General features: G+C 42.4%; 1 protein-coding gene across 7 annotated transcripts in view; it reads left to right on the top strand.

Annotated features, from left to right (window-relative positions):
- Ubox5 (U-box domain containing 5) overlaps positions 1-15,788 on the top strand; it is a 32,162-nt gene extending 16,374 nt beyond the window's left edge. For 5 of the 7 annotated variants that reach the window (XM_015482356.2, XM_048811226.1, XM_048811225.1 and 2 more), the window contains exons 2-6: positions 3,052-3,225; positions 5,349-5,443; positions 6,862-8,050; positions 12,157-12,318; positions 15,068-15,788. In XM_015482356.2, coding sequence (XP_015337842.1) covers positions 5,390-5,443; positions 6,862-8,050; positions 12,157-12,318; positions 15,068-15,276 — 1,614 coding nt within the window. In that variant the 5' untranslated portion in view covers positions 3,052-3,225; positions 5,349-5,389 and the 3' untranslated portion in view covers positions 15,277-15,788. The remainder of the gene's footprint in view (positions 1-3,051; positions 3,226-5,348; positions 5,444-6,861; positions 8,051-12,156; positions 12,319-15,067) is intronic. The other 2 variants (XM_048811229.1, XM_048811228.1) reach the window with 2 other exon arrangements.
- Positions 15,789-17,629: the final 1,841 nt, after the last annotated feature.

Here is a 17,629-nt window from a genome sequence, read left to right as displayed (position 1 = left end):
AGTTATCATCTGTAATCCTTTTTTACCTGAAGTGATTTGTAATATAAAATTTCTAATAAATATTGACTTCTATTTTATCTGCTAACAAACGCATACTACTGTCTTACTATACCATTGTTATATGGCTCCAAGCTACTTCTCTGAACTGCAAGGCACGTTAGTCATGATCTGAGGTAGTTTATATTCAGGCCAGTCTTCCTTGTACCACATTTGGAAAAAGAGGCTATAATTTCTGTTTTACTGGACAATATTTGCAATGAATTCAGGTTACATGACCATGTCCTCAGCAGAGCTTGGGAGGTAGTCTTCCTGAGTGAGGCTCTTTCTTTGCCTTTTTGTATGTTGATTTCCCTGCCCCCACCCCTCAAATTAAGCTTTAGGGTAGGAGGCACTTGACTTTGAAAGATCTTGATAGCAATAAGTCCTGTAGGATCCTAGTGTAGGCACCAAAATTTCTCAAAGAAACAGAATAATTTGTAAGATTTTTTTTCTTTTTTTAGTACTGGGGATGAACTCAAGGGTGCTTTGTCACTGAGCTATGTCCCCAACCATTTTTATTTTTTTTTTTTTTAATTTTGAGATGGGGACTTAAAGTTGCAGAGGGCCTTGTCAAGTTGCTGAGGCTAGCCTCACACCTGTGATGCTCTTGCCTCAGCCTCCAGAGTTGCTGGGATTACAGGCATTTTCCACCACATCCAGCTTTGTTGTTGTTGTTTCTAGGGGAGGGCGAATATTGGGGATTGAACCCAGGGGCATTTAATCACTGAGCCACATCCCCAGTCCTTTTTCAAAAAAAAAATTTTTTTTTCCAATTTTGAGATAGGTTCTTACTAAGTTGTCGAGGCAGACCTCAAACTTGGACTCCTCCTGCCTTAATCTTCTAAGTAGCTGTATAGGCATGTGCCACCATGCCTAGCTTATTTGTAAGACATTTTTAAAAAAGTGTCTGCCACTCTTGTGCCATAATGGAACAATCACTTGTTTCAATTTGCATATTTCCATTCGATGTCCAGTCCTGATTTGTTTTCAGTTACTTCTCCCTGCAGTTATTATTGTTAGACCTTATATTTTAGAGCAGTTTTAGGTTCATAGAAAAATTAAGCAGATAATACATATACCTCCTTCCCCTATACAGTTTCCTCTGTTATTAACATTTTATATTGGTGTGGTATATTTGTTATGATTGAGTATGATTGCTACATTATTAACATAAAGAGTGAAGGTTCACTCTTTATGTTACATAATTCTGTGGGTTTTGCAAAATGTGTAGTGTTACGTATTCACCATTACAGGGTAACACAATAGTTTCACCACCTGACCACTTCATTTATCTTTGTACTCAAGTACCTAGCACAGGGTTTGCAAATCTTGTGTGAATGTACAATGACATCCCATCTAAAATTAAACATAAAATAAAATTGAATAGTACTTTTAAAAAAATAATTATTTTATTTATTTATTTATTATGTGGCACTAAGGATTGAACCCAGTGCCTCACACATGCTAAACAAGGACTCTGTCACTGAGCTACAGTCCCAACCCTCACAGTACTTTTGAAGAGCAGTCTGCCACAATCAAATAGAACCTATTCTGGGAATAAAGGCATAAGTTTAAATTAGAAAAATGAGTTAATATATCAGATAAGATAAATAATAAAACAATATTGAGAAAAATCAGAATTCAGAGCATATTACTGATCTTCAAAAAACATTTAGAATGCTTTATTAACATAAAAAGAATATTTCAATCTAACAATCAGCTTTATGTTTAAAGAGGCATTTTCTAATGGGAACAAGGATGGCAACTATATTTTTTTTGTGTGTGTAATTCTGTAAGTTCTAGCTAATCCATACAATGAGAGACAGTAATAAGAGTTACCATTTTGAGAAAAGAACTCTAATTAATATTGAGCAGATGGCATTGCAAAAGCCCCAAGAAAACCAACAGAAAATTTATTAAATTCAGTTAGTTCAGTAAATACATTATAAAGATAACCAGAGTGAAAAACCTTTCCTATATATATAGAAATAATTGGTTAGAAAAATCAATGGGATAAGCATATCCTATTTATGAACAGGAACCTTAACAAGAAAATATGTAGGATCCATTAAGACAAAAAGTCAAGGGCTGGGGATGTGGCTCAAGCGGTAGTGCTCTCGCCTGGCATGCGTGCGGCCCGGGTTTGATCCTCAGCACCACATACAAACAAAGATGTTGTGTCCGATGAAAACTAAAAAATAAATATTAAAATTAAAAAAAAGACAAAAAGTCAAAATTGTACTAAGACAAAGGGGAAAAAGGCATAATTTTTATTTAAGATTTTAATCTTAATGTTATAGTAAAAAGGTTGTAATGACCTAATTGTTCACCAAAAGGTGATGATTTTAAGGTCATTCTCATACTCTGTGACATAAAAGTAAGGGTTTTAATCAAAGAAAAATTTGAGGGAGAGGCCACAGGTTTTATTCTGAGCTTTCTAGCAGCCAAAGTAAAGAAGGCATATAATCCATAGTCATATCATAAAATACTGAGTTGCTTGGTAGAAACAATTATTGTAGTACTGAGACATAAAAGAAAATTTTCTCGTGGTCTCAAAGAGTGGGTATTGTGTAGGGAATGATCATGTTTGTAACCTAACAAAACACCATCTAGGGGCTGGGGTTGTGGCTCAGTGGCAGAGCGCTTGCCTCACACACGTGAGGCACAGTGCTCGATCCTCAGCACCACATAAAAATAAGTAAATATAATAAAGATTTTTTTTTTTTTAAAAAAACACCATCTAACCTTGAAGAGCTGTGTCTTATGAAATTCCTTGCTAATAGATCACATTATGCCAGGGAAGTTTGGTGAAGAGTTGTGGTGGGTTGAGAAGTGTGTAGTGATGTGGTGGCTGGGATGAATGAAGTTGGGTATGGTCTGCTCTGAGGGTCATGATGCTCAAGGAAGTTTGTTTTAGAGACTCAAATTGCTGTTCTCGGTTGATGGGGCTTATGAATCTTCATAGATTGGCTACTGAATTTTTATTAATGTGTTACATCTGTTTTTCTACAGCTGAGAATCCAAACTGCAGCGAAATCTCTCAGGTGGTGATGTGGGATATGATCTGCAGTAGCCACCAGGTATACCAGGCAGGAGGCCAGAAGTGCCACTTAGGCTGGCACTGAAGAGAATTTACTATGGATGGACTGAACAGTCTGCATGAATATTCCTTGAAATTACATTTTGGTAAGTTCTATTGAGAGTAAGTAGTTGTGTCTACTCAGGCCTTGCTTTCATGGTTGACTGGTAGAGTTGACGACTTCTGAACAAGGTGGAAAAGCCTCATGAGGTGAGATGCTTGTATAGTGGGAAATGAGAGTCAGGACACCAAGATCTGGAAGCAACACTTTATTAGTGGCCACGGCCCAGATGGATAAATCCCAAAGTCTGAGCCCCAAGCACAGGAGGGCTTTTACTTTTCTACATAAGCAAGTTTTGTGTACATCAGGTCAGGAGAGATGGTGTAATTCTTTTGGAGGGTACATTTACATTCCTTATATGGGTACAAGCCTGTCAACAAACTAGGGACTCAGCTCATACAGCTTAGGGACTTTTACTGCACCAAGCTTAAAGGGAGATTATTTTGTCCCTATCATTTTGTTTCCTGGTTCTGCTACTGCAGTTATCTTTTAAAGCTACCCGTTAGCTGCTTCAGGCCTCTATGGTTAAATGTCAGTAAGCAGAGCTGGTGTGTGTTAGCATGCAGAACTACCACCTGTCAGCTCTTAAACTGCTAAAGTTTTCATTCTGCTCTACTACACTTGACTAGTAGGCTAGCCTATCTCCATACAGGCAAGAAACTTCCTCTGAAGTACCAGTGTGAAGGATCCATTAAGATTTTCCTTAAAAAACAGTTTGAGGCCTGTTCCAGCGCAAGTTGGGAAGGACAATCAAGGTTTCCCCATTTGTACATAATAGGGCATAGTCACATTAATTTCAAGTCTAGAAAATTGTTTTTTTAAATCAATTATATCATATCTTGATCCAAGTAACAGAAGAAGAAAGTTGTAAGGCATTAACATCTACTTTTCAGCTACATTACTTCATGGTAAATCCTTCAAGGCAAATGGTGCCCACATAGGCCACAGAGTGCCTAAGGGAAGTTTTGGAATCTGAAACTCAGCTTAACTTCTCCTTGGCCTCAGTTTTTTCATCTGCCCAATAAGGATATCAGTACCCACCTAAGGTTACTGTGAGGATGAAATGAGATAGATGCTACACATTTTGCATTTAACAAAAGGCATGACACGTAGCACTTGGTAAACATCATCAGTCATTTATGATCATGTTATTGTTTCAGTTTTTTTTTTAAAGGGCATCCAAATTGCAATTCATCAGAAAGAAATTTGGTGTAACCTAAATAAATGAATAGAAGTGCTATGCTCGTGAATTTCATTAAAATGTCATAATAGCTCCCTAAATTGTTCTGTAGATTCAGTATAATCCAATAAAAATCTTAACAGTCTTCTCAATCATGATTGTTTTGTTTCTTTTTCTTTTTGTGTGTGGTACTATGTATTGAAACCCAAGGGTGGTCTATCACTGAACTACATCCCTAGTCCTTTTATTTTTTCATTTTGAGGCAGGCTTTCACTCCCAGGCTGGTCTCTTCTTGCCTTAGCCTCCTGAATAGCTAGGATTACAGGTGTATGCCACCATCCCTGGCAATAATGATGTTTTTAACTCTTCTAATTGTCTTTGTTTTCTTTCTTTCTTAAATATTTTTTTAGTTGTTGATGGACCTTTATTTTATTCATTTATTTATACATGGTGCTGAGAATTGAACCCAGTGCCTCACACATGTGAGGCAAGTGCTCTACCACTGAGCCACAACCCCAGCCCTAATTGTCTGTTTTAATAGGAAAATATACTTGTATTAACAAATGTTAAATAATAAAGGTGCTTAACATTACTGTGATTATTTTCTGTGACCTTTCCATTCTAAACCTCTGTTCTTTTTCTGAGCTCAAGTCATTTTTGACTGTCCCTTTCCTGTGGGTAGCCTCCTGCAGACTTAACAGACTTTGCCTCTAATGGATCTTTGGCACGTCTGTTGGGCCAGAGAACTGTCAGACTTTACCAACTTGTGGATCCTACACTAGAAATTTCTTTCATACTTTTTTTTGGTTAATTTAATTTTTTCCCAGCATCATGTGTAGGACATAAGGAGAGTGAGTATAGTCTGTGAGAGTTATGTGTATATTGAAATTTTTGTTGTTACCCTGTTTCTCTTCTCTTAGGAACTCTTGAAAGTTTAGAACTGAATTTTAACTGGTATGACTAATACCAAGTTTTATTTTTTATTTAAGGCTGTTTCTGATACTTGGAAGCTATCCTTTCAGCCACAAAGATGGTCATAAATCTTTGTCTCCCACAATTTAAACCAAGAATTCACTGCAACAAGGTAAACAAAACAAATACATATACATAGATATACAACACATATTTTTCCTGAGTTTTCCCATTTCCTGCCTTGCACATGAGGACTTGATTCAGGTTTATTATATTTTCGCCCTTTGATTCCTCCAAAGGGCATTTAGGTGAGCATGGGGCAGGCTTACCTCTGGAATCATAGAGCACCATTATGAGGTAAGCTGTGATTCATTTTGTGGGGGGTTGTCTTCATTGTCTTTTCCCTCTAGAACAGTCAATTTCAGTTCTACCCTTAGTCAAAGCAAAAGTGGAAATTACCCCCCACCCCCATTCTTTTGTTCTTTTGCTAATTTTATTTATTTATTTATTTATTTGGTACTGGGGATTGAATCCAGGGGCACTTTAACACTGAACTAGATTATAGCCCTTTTTATTTTTTGAATCAGGTCTCTCTAAGTTGCTGAGGCTGGCCTTGAGTTTTGCAGTCTTCCTGTGTTAGCCTCCCAAATCGCTGGGATTACAGGCCTACACCATCACATCTGGCTCTTTTGCTAATTTCTAATACTAGAAGTAATGTTTTGTATTTGTTGTTTGGATTTCTTGCTATTTATTATTTGAATTAAGCTTCTTCCCTTTTTGTGCCAAGGAAGATATCTATTCACAGCACAAAGCAAGGAATAAGGAAACAGCAAGGAAAAAATTGAACCCCTTCCCTAATTTAGAGTTTCTGCATACAGCATACTGTTTTACATTCCCAAATTATTAGGCTGACTCCTTCAGACAAAAATGCCTTAAAATATCCATTAATTTTAACAAGTATTAGAAATATTAAAAAAGGGAAGAAGTCATCACAAACCCCTACCAAAACCCATTTATTGTTTTAAATGTCCATAGTCTTTTGTGGTCCTTTTTCCTGAATACGTTTTTTTTAAACCAGTGTCATCATTTATAGATATATAATCAGATTGTTTATTTTGCCTTCCTAGGGAAACTGTTATAATTGGTGGGATTCAAATATAAGTTGAGAACTTTAAGGCACATTTTTGTTTTCCTTTAAATCTGCGTGTTTTCATCCTCTGAAATAAAAAAACCACTAGTATACCTGCCTCCTCTTCTCAGAGATGTTATTTTGCAGGAAGTTTTGGGTAGGTTGGGTAGAGTTTTATTTTTTTATTTATATATATATATATATATATATATATATATATATATATATATAGTCTATATTTTTATATAATTGGGCTATAGTGCTGAACACAATTGCTGCCTTCAGCCTTTGACTTGATCCTGGTACTTGCAAAAAAAAAAAAAAAACTGGGACAATTTAGTTTAGTAGGGGAAATTTTAAAATGAAGAACTTCACAATTTAGTTTTCTTAGAAATGACAAGTTCTTGCAAAGCAGCATCTTCATTTGAATCAGTATGTCTCATATTTGTCATTAAATCTAGATATCAGCTGATGGTTACGAAGTAGAAAATCTCATCTCTGAAGACCTCACAAAGAGAAGCCATGGTTTTAGGACAGAGTATTTCATTAAGCCACCAATCTACGTGACAGTCTCCTTTCCCTTTAATGTGGAAATCTGTAGGATTAACATAGACCTCACAGCTGGAGGAGGCCAGAATGTCATTGGCCTGGAAATGTACACATCTGCCTTATCCTGCAGAGCCTCTTGGAATACACCTGAGTGCCAGACCCCAGGCCCAGCTGAGCCATCTGTTCCTGACAAGGAGGCATTCACCTTGGTAGGCAAAGTCTTACTGAAAAACCAGAGCCAAGTGGTTTTCAGCCACAGGGGCTTCAAGGCCAGGCCACCCTTTAGCCCAATGGAAATCACACTCCCCTCCCCTGCTGTTATGGCCCAGGAGCTCTGGAATAAAGGGACTCTTTCCCTTAGCCACGTGGCTCACCTAAAGATTGGTATCACCCATGTAACAGGCAGTGGTATTCCTTGCATCAAGCGGTTGGAAGTGTGGGGTCAGCCAGCCAAGACCTGCTCTCAGGAGGTGATAGACAGTGTCCTACTGATGGCCTCAGAGAATCTGCCTCAAGACTTGGCTTTGCAAACTCTAGCTTTGCCCATGGAGAGTGACTGTGACTCTGGGAGCCAGTCTGAGACCCAACAGGCCCCCTCTAGCCTGCAGGAATTGGCTCAGGCAGTTGGTGATGTGCCCGAGGAGTTCCTGGATCCCATCACCCTGGAGATCATGCCTTGCCCCATGCTGCTACCTTCAGGCAAGGTCATTGACCAGAGCACACTGGAAAAGTGTAACCGCAGTGAAGCTACATGGGGCAGAGTGCCCAGTGACCCTTTTACTGGGGTAGCCTTTACTCCACACTCCCAGCCCCTGCCCCACCCCTCCCTAAAGGCCAGGATTGATCATTTCCTGCTTCAGCACTCCATCCCTGGCTGTCACCTACTTGGGAGAGCTCAGACTACTTTGGCAGTGACCCCTTCTTCCATTGCCCTGCCCTCACGGAAAAGGAAGATAGAGCAGGCTGAGCAGACCCCAGGCAGTAGCTTTGGTGTGAATGCTTCCTGTTTTACTATCACAAATCCTCTGGTCTCACCTACTACCTCCAAGAAAATGAAAACCACCAGTGAGCTTGGCCTAACGCACATGGACTGCTCAACAGGTAATTTGTTGTCTTGTGTCCAGGGCCCAGTGGCCTCCCTGTTCTTCCTGATGACATATGGCACTGTGGCCCTTGGCCCTGTGCTTTGCCAGCTTCAGTTCTTCTGGCTAGGGCCTGACCTTCTTTATGCTCATTTTCATTGGAGCGTTCCTCAGCTTTAGCTGTCTTCAGACCACAGACAATCTGGAGGCCTGGGAGGTTCTCTATTCCAGGCTTCTGTCTCAGTGTTTTGTTCCTTCATCTACTAATGGTCCTGCTTGTGAGTTTCCCTGTCTTGGACTCCCTTGGTGTGCTCTGACCAGGCCAAAAGTTTTTCCTGGCTTGAATCCTCTGGTCAAAACTTCTGGGAAAAGAGACTCTAGTCCCTCAAAGCAGACCATGTCTTCCATCTTCTGTCTTTACAGTTCATCATGTATCAGTGGACTCTTCTAGGGTGTTTGAATTTTCACAGAGGAGCTCTGGTGGAAGTGCATTAATATCCTCCCTGCCTTACCTCACCACGAGGTGCCATGAGCACACAGAAAAGCAGAAAATAACTAAGTTGGAGGGTCCTACTTTTAGGAGAGAGAAGTCGTACTGAAGAACAGGTGTCAATAAGTACTTGAATAATTACAGTGTTCTTTAGTATGAAATTTAAGCCTTCTGGCTTCCCACTTCTTCCCCAGGGCATTGCCAGTGATTTCTGGGACCAGGGATGCTGCCATCTCCTCAGGATAGCAGGCTTAGCCTTTCTGCAGCTGAACAGCTTAAGCTTTGCTTTCCCCATCAATCACCATCACCCTCTTCATGTAGTTATTGGGCTTAGTTTTGGGGCCTTCATTTTGATGAACCCCTGTTCATGTTCATAATGGGCTCTGCATGAAAGACCATTGTGATTTATATGTGTTCCAAATAAGACTGACAAGTAATATACTTAATTCTAGTAAAAGTAGAAGAGAGAGATGAAAAAGTATAAATTTTAAAAAGTCTTCTCAGCTTAGGCAGCATGAGCAGAAATTCTAGTGCCTCAATGTAGACATTTATCTTTAGGTCAGAGTGAATGATTTAGAGCAAAAGTTGTTTTAAAACTTAGAAAAAAGATTAAAATCTAAGTTTTTTGAACTGCAAAATTGAAACAAAAGATTAGTGATTTGGAACATCTAAGATTAGGTAAGAGTTTTAAAGGTGATTCCATAAATCTTTAGGCTGTTTTATCACTGTGCTATTTTAACTAAGCCTAACTTTAGTACCTTTTGTTTTTAAAAAAGCAATGTATTCATGTAGTTTTAAAAAACTGAAAAGCAGATTGTATACACACAGAGTGAAACAGTCTTACCCTGTCCTTTTGATGGTAGGTTATTTTCTGAACTTTTGCTGCACAGAATAAACCTGGTGCATATATAATTTTACAACTGCAGCTGTCTCTGTAGGACAGTATAATAGAATTCACATTTCTGGGGTATATTCTTCTGTAGACTTGATAGATATTGCCCAGTTGCCCTCACGACCATTCCACTAGTGATATGAGATTCCTCTTAGCTTTACTAACACGTTGTGGAATTGAGGAACTATTATTTATTGAGGAGCTATTATTTTGATAGGTAAAAAAATGGTATCTTATGATTGCTTTAGTTTTTATATCTCTTATTATTAGTGAGCTTGAACATTCCTAATAAAAAAAAAAAAACTATTTGTGTTTCCTTTTCTGTGAATCGACTGCCCATTTCCTTGCCCATTTTCAATCAGTTGTTATTGTTTCCCAATTATCTCTAGGAACTTTTTATATTTTATCAAGTTTAGCCCTTTGACCTTAATGTGAGCTAAAAATATATTTTCCCAGTTTGTTATTTATCTTTGGACAGGTTTTGATATCAGGGATTTTTTAAAAATTTTTTATTGTTGGTTGTTCAAAACATTACATAGTTCTTGATATATCATATTTCACACTTTGATTCAAGTGGGTTATGAACTCCCATTTTTACCCCGTATACAGATTGCAGAATCATATCAGTTACACATCCATTGATTTACATGTTGCCATACTAGTGTCTGTTGTATTCTGCTGCCTTTCCTATCCTCTACTATCCCCCCTCCCCTCCCCTCCCCTCTTCTCTCTCTACCCCCTCTACTGTCATTCATTTGTCCCCCTTGTATTATTTTTCCCTTTCCCCTCACTTCCTCTTGTATGTACTTTTGTATAACCCTGAGGGTCTCCTTCCATTTCCATGCAATTTCCCTTCTCTCTCCCTTTCCCTCCCACCTCTCATCCCTGTTTAATGTTAATCTTCTTCTCATGCTCTTCGTCCCTACTCTGTTCTTAGTTACTCTCCTTATATCAAAGAAGACATTTGGCATTTGTTTTTTAGGGATTGGCTAGCTTCACTTAGCATAATCTGCTCTAATGCCATCCATTTCCCTGCAAATTCTATGATTTTGTCATTTTTTAATGCAGAGTAATACTCCATTGTGTATAAATGCCACATTTTTTTTATCCATTCGTCTATTGAAGGGCATCTAGGTTGGTTCCACAGTCTTGCTATTGTGAATTGTGCTGCTATGAACATCGATGTAGCAGTGTCCCTGTAGCATGCTCTTTTTAGGTCTTTAGGGAATAGACCGAGAAGGGGAATAGCTGGGTCAAATGGTGGCTCCATTCCCAGCTTTCCAAGAAATCTCCATACTGCTTTCCAAATTGGCTGCACCAATTTGCAGTCCCACCAGCAATGTACAAGTGTACCCTTTTCCCCACATCCTCGCCAGCACTTGTTGTTGTTTGACTTCATAATGGCTGCCAATCTTACTGGAGTGAGATGGTATCTTAGGGTGGTTTTGATTTGCATTTCTCTGACTGCTAGAGATGGTGAGCATTTTTTCATGTACTTGTTGATTGATTGTATGATCAGGGATTTTTTTACTTCATAAAAAGAATTTGGAAATTTTCCTTTTCTGTATTCTGGAACAATTTAATAGTATCAGAATAATCTACTCTTTGCATCTTTGGTAGACTCCCTTTAGTGATTAGTGCCTGTTGCTTTTGGAGGAATCTCTTTCTTTGGCAGCTTTTTTTCTTTTTTCTTTTTTTCCTTATGAAACTCTGTCTGTTCAAATCTTATTATTCTTTTAATTTCCTGTCTTTTTCTAAAAGGCTATGCTGAGAATGTGCTTAATGGTTACATTTGTGTCTTTGGCATGACCCCAGGAATTCCTGGAAGCATCTGAGGTACAATGGGATGCAACAAGGTCCTTACATCTCTTGTCTGTTTGTAGAAGTTTCACTGGTGTTGGCCTTGACAGACTTGGTGACACAGAGCCATGTGGACTAGTGGTCCTTGAAGGCCCTAAGTTGATGTCCTATGTTCTACAAACCTGACAAAATATTCCACTCCCTGAGTTGGGGAAGTCTTGCAAATTCTGACAACAGGCTGATCCCTGGGGCCTTTCTTGAGCAGCTGTCCCCCAAACCCCTCTTGCCCCCACCCTCATCCTATATCTTGGCTTTCTGATATGACCTAGTCAGAGAGAATAACTAAGGTTAGTTCACTCTGCTTTACTTACCTAGATCATGATCTGGTCAGAGTGACTAAGGTTAGTCCACTCTGCTTTACTTACCAGGAGAAAGAGGACACAACACCTAGAACTCAGGCAAGTATCACTGCCTGGTGTTGAGGGCCCCAGTAGGAGAAGTTGAGGAAGGCAAAGACTAAGGCAGCTGGGGAAGGAAGATGGGAGGAGGTGTAGGAGTACAAACCTGGTATTTGTTAGCTTTGTCCTTTTCTTGGTGCACTCCAGGGAGGCCTTTAGAAAGGGTGCTGCAGTTCCTCATGGAGTCACAAGGTGGCCCCTGCCTGTCCTGCACTTTGTTCAGGAACAGGAAGCTAGAGAGCCCAAGGCCTTGAAGTCATGAGGGATGGAGAGGAACTTTCAGGGTTTCCAGGCCTATGACTCCCTCTGTTCTGTCATCAAAGTCCTAAGAGATAGTAGGAAGGTTTTTTGTTTGTTTTTTTTTTTTACATTTATGTATGTCTATAGAGTTGAAGGTGCTATTTTGTAGCCCTCAAAGGACTTGTGACTTGTTTTGTTTTTGCTGAACTTCCTCTGGATGTTGTAGTCTCTGCATCTCTCAACAGATCCAGTGTCCCATGAGCAGAAGCTATCGCAAAGCTTGGAAATTGCCTTGATGTCCACCCTTGGTTCCATGCCCTCCTTCACAGCCCGACTGACCAGGGTTCAGCTCCAGCACCTGGGCATAAGAGGGAGCAGCACTGCTGGGAGGCCAGGCGCCAGCTCGGGTAACCTGGGTCCCTCCTCCCTGTATCTTCCCAGAGCCATAGAACAGGTGGCCTGTCCTATACAGAATGCTGGGCTTGTCCCTGGGGGCTCTGTGGACCTGTGTAGCCAGCTCCCTCCTTCCTTAATTCCAACCTGGGGAGAACACTGCTTGTTTGCCTTCTCCAAGAGGAGGTAACAGGCTTCCTGGCAAACTGACCTTCACAGAGAAGGCCTTCTTCAGGCAGCCCTTAGTCAATCTGTGGACTCATGGCTTAGCTACTCTTTTGCTGTGTTTCTTTCTAAGATGTTATGTTAAATATTCTCTCCTGGGGAGTTTTGTTTCTTCTTTTTTATTTTTCTCATCTAGCCAGTCTCCCATATGACATCTGGAGTACTAGGGAGGTTTGAGGCTCCCTTCCCTTCCATGCAGCTCCTACTTCTCCTTGGGATTTAGACCCCCAGTCTCCCTACAGCTGCTCAACTTCTTTTCATGGGTATCTGCCCTCTAAAGTTCCCCTCCACCCCTCAATCAGCTCATCTGGGCAAAAAGCAGTGTATTCTACCTGTGTCAGGCCTTTAACATGAACATCAGTGTCCTGACCTTGACATTTCCTTCATTACTCCTCCAGAGTAGTTCTTAGATTATTCCTGTGTGCACTGCTTCCCTTGACTGCCACCATGGCACCACTCCTGCTGCTTTTCCACCAGCCCTGCAGTATCCCTGCTGGCTCCCCTCAGCCACCCTTACTCACTATTTCAGTACCCTCACAGGAGTCAGAGGGATCTTATTAAAATGTAAACAGGATCACTGTGCTTCATTTTTTGTTGTTGTGGTGGTGGTGTTGCTGAGAATTGAATCCAGGGCCTTGTGCATGGGAGGCAAGCACTCTACCAACTGTGCTTCATTCTTAAAATCCTTCCATGGCATACCATTGAACTTAAAATAGAACCTAGCCTCCTGCTGTCTCTGAGGTCTGCATGCTGTAGCCCTGCCTCCCCTCCTCTCCATCTCATCTGAAGCCACACTGTGGTTCACTCATCTCACTCTGTGTCTTTTCTTTATTCCTTAGTGACTTTTGTTTTCTGTCTCTGAAACTGCCCCTGGGGCTTTAGGCCTTTAAAACCCTTCAATGGAACTTCTCATTGGTGCTAGAGAGAATTGGGGCCTTTTGCTTCCTTTCTTCATTCCTTCTCCCTGCATTCTTTCTCCTTTCTGCTTTCCCCTTCATTTTAGAGATTCACCAGTAAGAAAAGGAATATTTCAACTCATTGTGGATTCTTGGCCTGTTTGTTTAGAGGACATACACTGCTTCTTTTAGGTTGTTTATTGAAAACACTGGAGGCCAGGCCCTTCTTTCTTGGCCACAGCCTCAGGGATGTTGAGGTAGGGCAGCACTCTTTAGACCACCTTGCAATTTGGACTTCCCTGTGAGGTTTGGGGTGCACAGTGCAGGGAGCTGAGGTGCATATCTTGATGTCTGGTCCCTTTGTGCAGAAGTCAGATCCATTCAACATATACTTACTGAATGTGGGCCACATGAAGTGCTTTGCTAGGCCCCAAGAATGGACTGAGGAGAAGCATGAATGTGGGCTTCCAGAGCTAGGGGAGGAAACAGGCATGTGTGAGAACAACTGTGAAAAGCTCCAGAGGCACAGGAGAGGGGCATTCAGGGTTGGCTTCCTGAAAGGGGTGTGATCTGAGCCACATGTCATAAGGACATTTCAAGCAGAGGGAACAGTAAGCACAATGTCAGGAGACCAGCAATAGCAAAATATGCAGAAAAGAACTGATTTGAAGTTGCTGGATCCTAAAGAATGAGAGTGGGTGTGAAGGAGACGAGGCTGCATAGGCCACACAAGGGATTGACTGTGCCAGAAGGTGGGGGGCACTCCCAGGAGGTGTAAAGCAGAGGCATGGGAGTCAGGTTGTGCTCTTGTATGGATGGGGGCTGAGAATAGATGTCCAGGACAAGTCTGGAGGAAAGTGATCCAGGCAGGAAGAGATGTGCCAAGTAGCTGGGATTATAATGATGAAAGTGGATGGAGTGGGAGGGGGGCTAGGTTTAAGAATTTTCAAAGTAGAACTTTAAGGTTTAAGAAGTTTCAAAGTTTGAGATGCTTTGGGGGTCCCCTATGAAGTGGTGGCTAGGAATGGAGAAGTGGACCTGAAGGAAGACAGGTGAGGCCAGCTCCTGCTTCTCCCTAGAGTAGGGGATAAAGAGCAGCTTCCTCAGGCAAGGACCTCAGGGAAGGAAGAGCACCACAGGTGCAGCTTGGGGAGGGGGAGGAGGGGGAGGAGTGGCTGGAGCTTCAGGAGGCCCCCTGGGAGGCCTGCCCTAGATGCCAGGGTAGTACAGGATAAGGGTTGAGGTGTTGGGAAGGTGACTGAAAGCAAATCTCAGCTGTCCCTCTTGTGACCTTCTAACTGCCCACTTTCTGCTTTTCTCTTTTCTTGTCACATTTCACCTTTTCTTGCAATTATGAGGATGAGTTTGTGCCTGTTCAGGAGAGTATACCTTGCTGGGAAACTAGGGGTAAGGGCTGGTCCTGTTTGTTGGTCCCGGAGGCCAGTTCCTCTTGAACAGTCATAGGAATCTTGAGATTTGGTCAGAGATTATAGAGAGGAGGCCTGCCAGTTTACCCAGTACCCTGTCACCTCTTCTCCCAGATTAGTTAGAGGTGGGCTAAGGAAGGAAAAAGCCAGACTCTCAGAGTGAGCCTGGGCCAAGGAATAGCCTTCCCTAACTCTATCCTGTTCTCCTGATTTAGAGCAGCCTGGGAGCATCGCAGGCCCTGAATGTGCCTCCTGCAAAAGAACATTTTCTTCCTACTTCAAAAAGGAGCCCATGTACCAGCTGCCCTGTGGTCACCTTCTATGTCGACCCTGCCTGGCTGAGAAGCAGCGCTCCCTGCCCATGACATGCACAGCCTGCCAGCAGCCAGTTGCCAGCCAGGATGTGCTGCGGGTCCACTTCTGAGTGACCAGCCTCAACCTGAGAAGCACTTGCTGGGAGGAGCAGAGTGGGAGCAGGAGCAGAGTCACAGCTTTCCTGCAGTTTGATGGTGGCAGGCACAGAGTGCCTGTTTTTTCTCCAGGGCTTTATCACCTCATAGTGTTGCACAGGGACTGAGTGGGGAAACACTCCACTCCTGCTCAGGTGGCAACAGGATTAAAAAGCCATAGGCTTGGCTGGGAAGGATGGGGGATGTCCCTACCCTCCTGTGCCTCCCTGCCACTCCCCTACCAGATCCCAGGGCCTGCTGAAGCCAACCCCACTGGGGCAGGAGTACCCATGCTGAGGGCTCCCTGAATTGCTTGTCCATACCCTTTTCTAGCAGAGCCTTGTGAGTGGAGCACAATGGACTATGGATAGCAAAGAGGGTCTCAGGGTCATACTGACCATGGTAGGGGCTGTGGAGCTCATGACTGAGCCTCCTCCTTTGACTGGCAGACACTCAGCGCCTTAATAAAGTGATGATTGACATCTTCCTCCTGGCAGAGTGCCTGTCTCTGTCGTCATATTTCTGTTCCCCACCTGCGTCCACACAAGTGGAACCATCACAGGGCAGCCATGAGTAGTCGCTGCAACCCATTAGGCTGTGATTCTTGTTAATAAGCTGAAAGAACAAAAGCTGGATTTTTCACACCCACTCAGTTGGGAGAGCCCAAAATGACAGGTTTGCTATTCATTTGCCAGTTGGGAGGATTGAGTGACCTCTTAGCCACGTATCAGCATGCACTCAGTTGGCTCCTAGGGCTGCTCTTAGAAGCGGGGAAGGCATTATTCTACTTGTGGCTCATTTCAGAAAAAAACACTTGTTTATAGGCTGTATTTTTTTTTCTTTTAAATTTGTTATTCCCACAATTCTGTTTACCATATCAAACAGACTCTACTCACCAGAATGTGAGAAAGTACACCATGGTGTTCTCATTCCCTGCTGAGCATATTAAGGAAGAATTGGCCCCCACATGCTCCTGTTTTGTTCTTGAGATTAATCGCAGTCCTGTAGACAGGCCTTGGGCTGCTGCCCAGGGCTCCATCCAGACCCTAGAATTTAGAGAGGTGCAGCTGGGTTTAGGGAATCTGCGTATTTTTTTCTTTTTCGTTCTTTTTTTTCAAAGTGCTGGGATCAAACCCAAAGTCTCACACATGCTAGGCAAGCTCTCTATAACTGAGCTAAATCTCCAACCCTTTTTTTTTTTTGAGTACTGGGGACTGAATTCAGGAGCACTTGAACACTGAGCCACATCCCCAGCCCTATTTTGTATTTTATTTAGAGACAGGGTCTCAGTAAGTTGCTTAGCACCTCGCCATTGCTAAGGCTGGTTTTGATCTCAAGATCCTCCCGCCTCAGCCTCCTGAGCTGCTGGGATTACAGGTGTGTACCACCATGCCTGGCTCCCTAGCCCCTTTTTTAATTTTTGAAGTTTTGAGACAAGGTCTCAACTAGGTGCCCTGGATGACATCAAACTTGCAATCATCCTGCCTCAGCTTCTAGAGTAGCTGGGGGGAATCTGCATTTGAGAGTTCCTAGGGTTTTGTCCACAAAGGTGGCTGTAGAGGTAGTCTTCTCCTTACTTCTACTTCCTTCTGATCCTTACCTTGATGCAACCCTCATGTAAGACTTCAGGGACATAAGCATGGATGGCAAGCCATGCCCTTGCTGATGAGGCTCTTGTGTGCCCTTTGGCTATAAATGTCTATACCACTCCAGGATCTCACCATCCTTTCCATGTGCTGGGTTCCTGGAAAGCCCCAGCAGAGCACATTGTGGTTAGAGTGTGTGTGTGGGGGGGTGCTTGCTACCCTCACCCTCTTTTGGTCTCTGGAACAGCCTACTTCACCAGCAGTAGTTCAAGGTGTTCAGTGCTCTCCACTGAAGATGTTCTCTCTGGGGGATGTCCTATCTGCCCAGTCCTGGAAACCAACAACTTGGTGTTAGTGGGAGCAGTGCAGAGTACCTGGATGAGGGCAGAGCCTGCTCCCTTCCCTCACCTCATCTCCCCTCCAACAGCTATGCTGGAGGTACTTCTCAGACCAGACCTGCTGCAGGGGCCTGGTGAGCTACATTTTTTCTTTCTTTCTTTTTTTTTTTTTTTTTGCAATACTGGGGATTGAACTCAGGGTGCTCTACCATCGAGCTATCTCCCTGGTCCTTTTCATTTTTTACTTTGAGACAGAGTCCCACTAAGTTGCTCAGGCTGGCCTTGAACTTGAGATCCTTCTTGCCTCAGCCTCCTGAGCCATTGGGATTACAGGCATTCACATCACACCTGACTATGATCTGCATTTCTAGCAGGTTCTTACTCCCTAGCAGCTCTAGTGGAAA

Source organism: Marmota marmota, unplaced genomic scaffold, assembly GCF_001458135.2.
Source record: "Marmota marmota marmota unplaced genomic scaffold, marMar, whole genome shotgun sequence".
Taxonomy (NCBI): Eukaryota; Metazoa; Chordata; class Mammalia; order Rodentia; family Sciuridae; genus Marmota; species Marmota marmota.
Note: the sequence above shows the minus strand (reverse complement) of the source record. Positions and strands in the feature narration are given on the sequence as shown.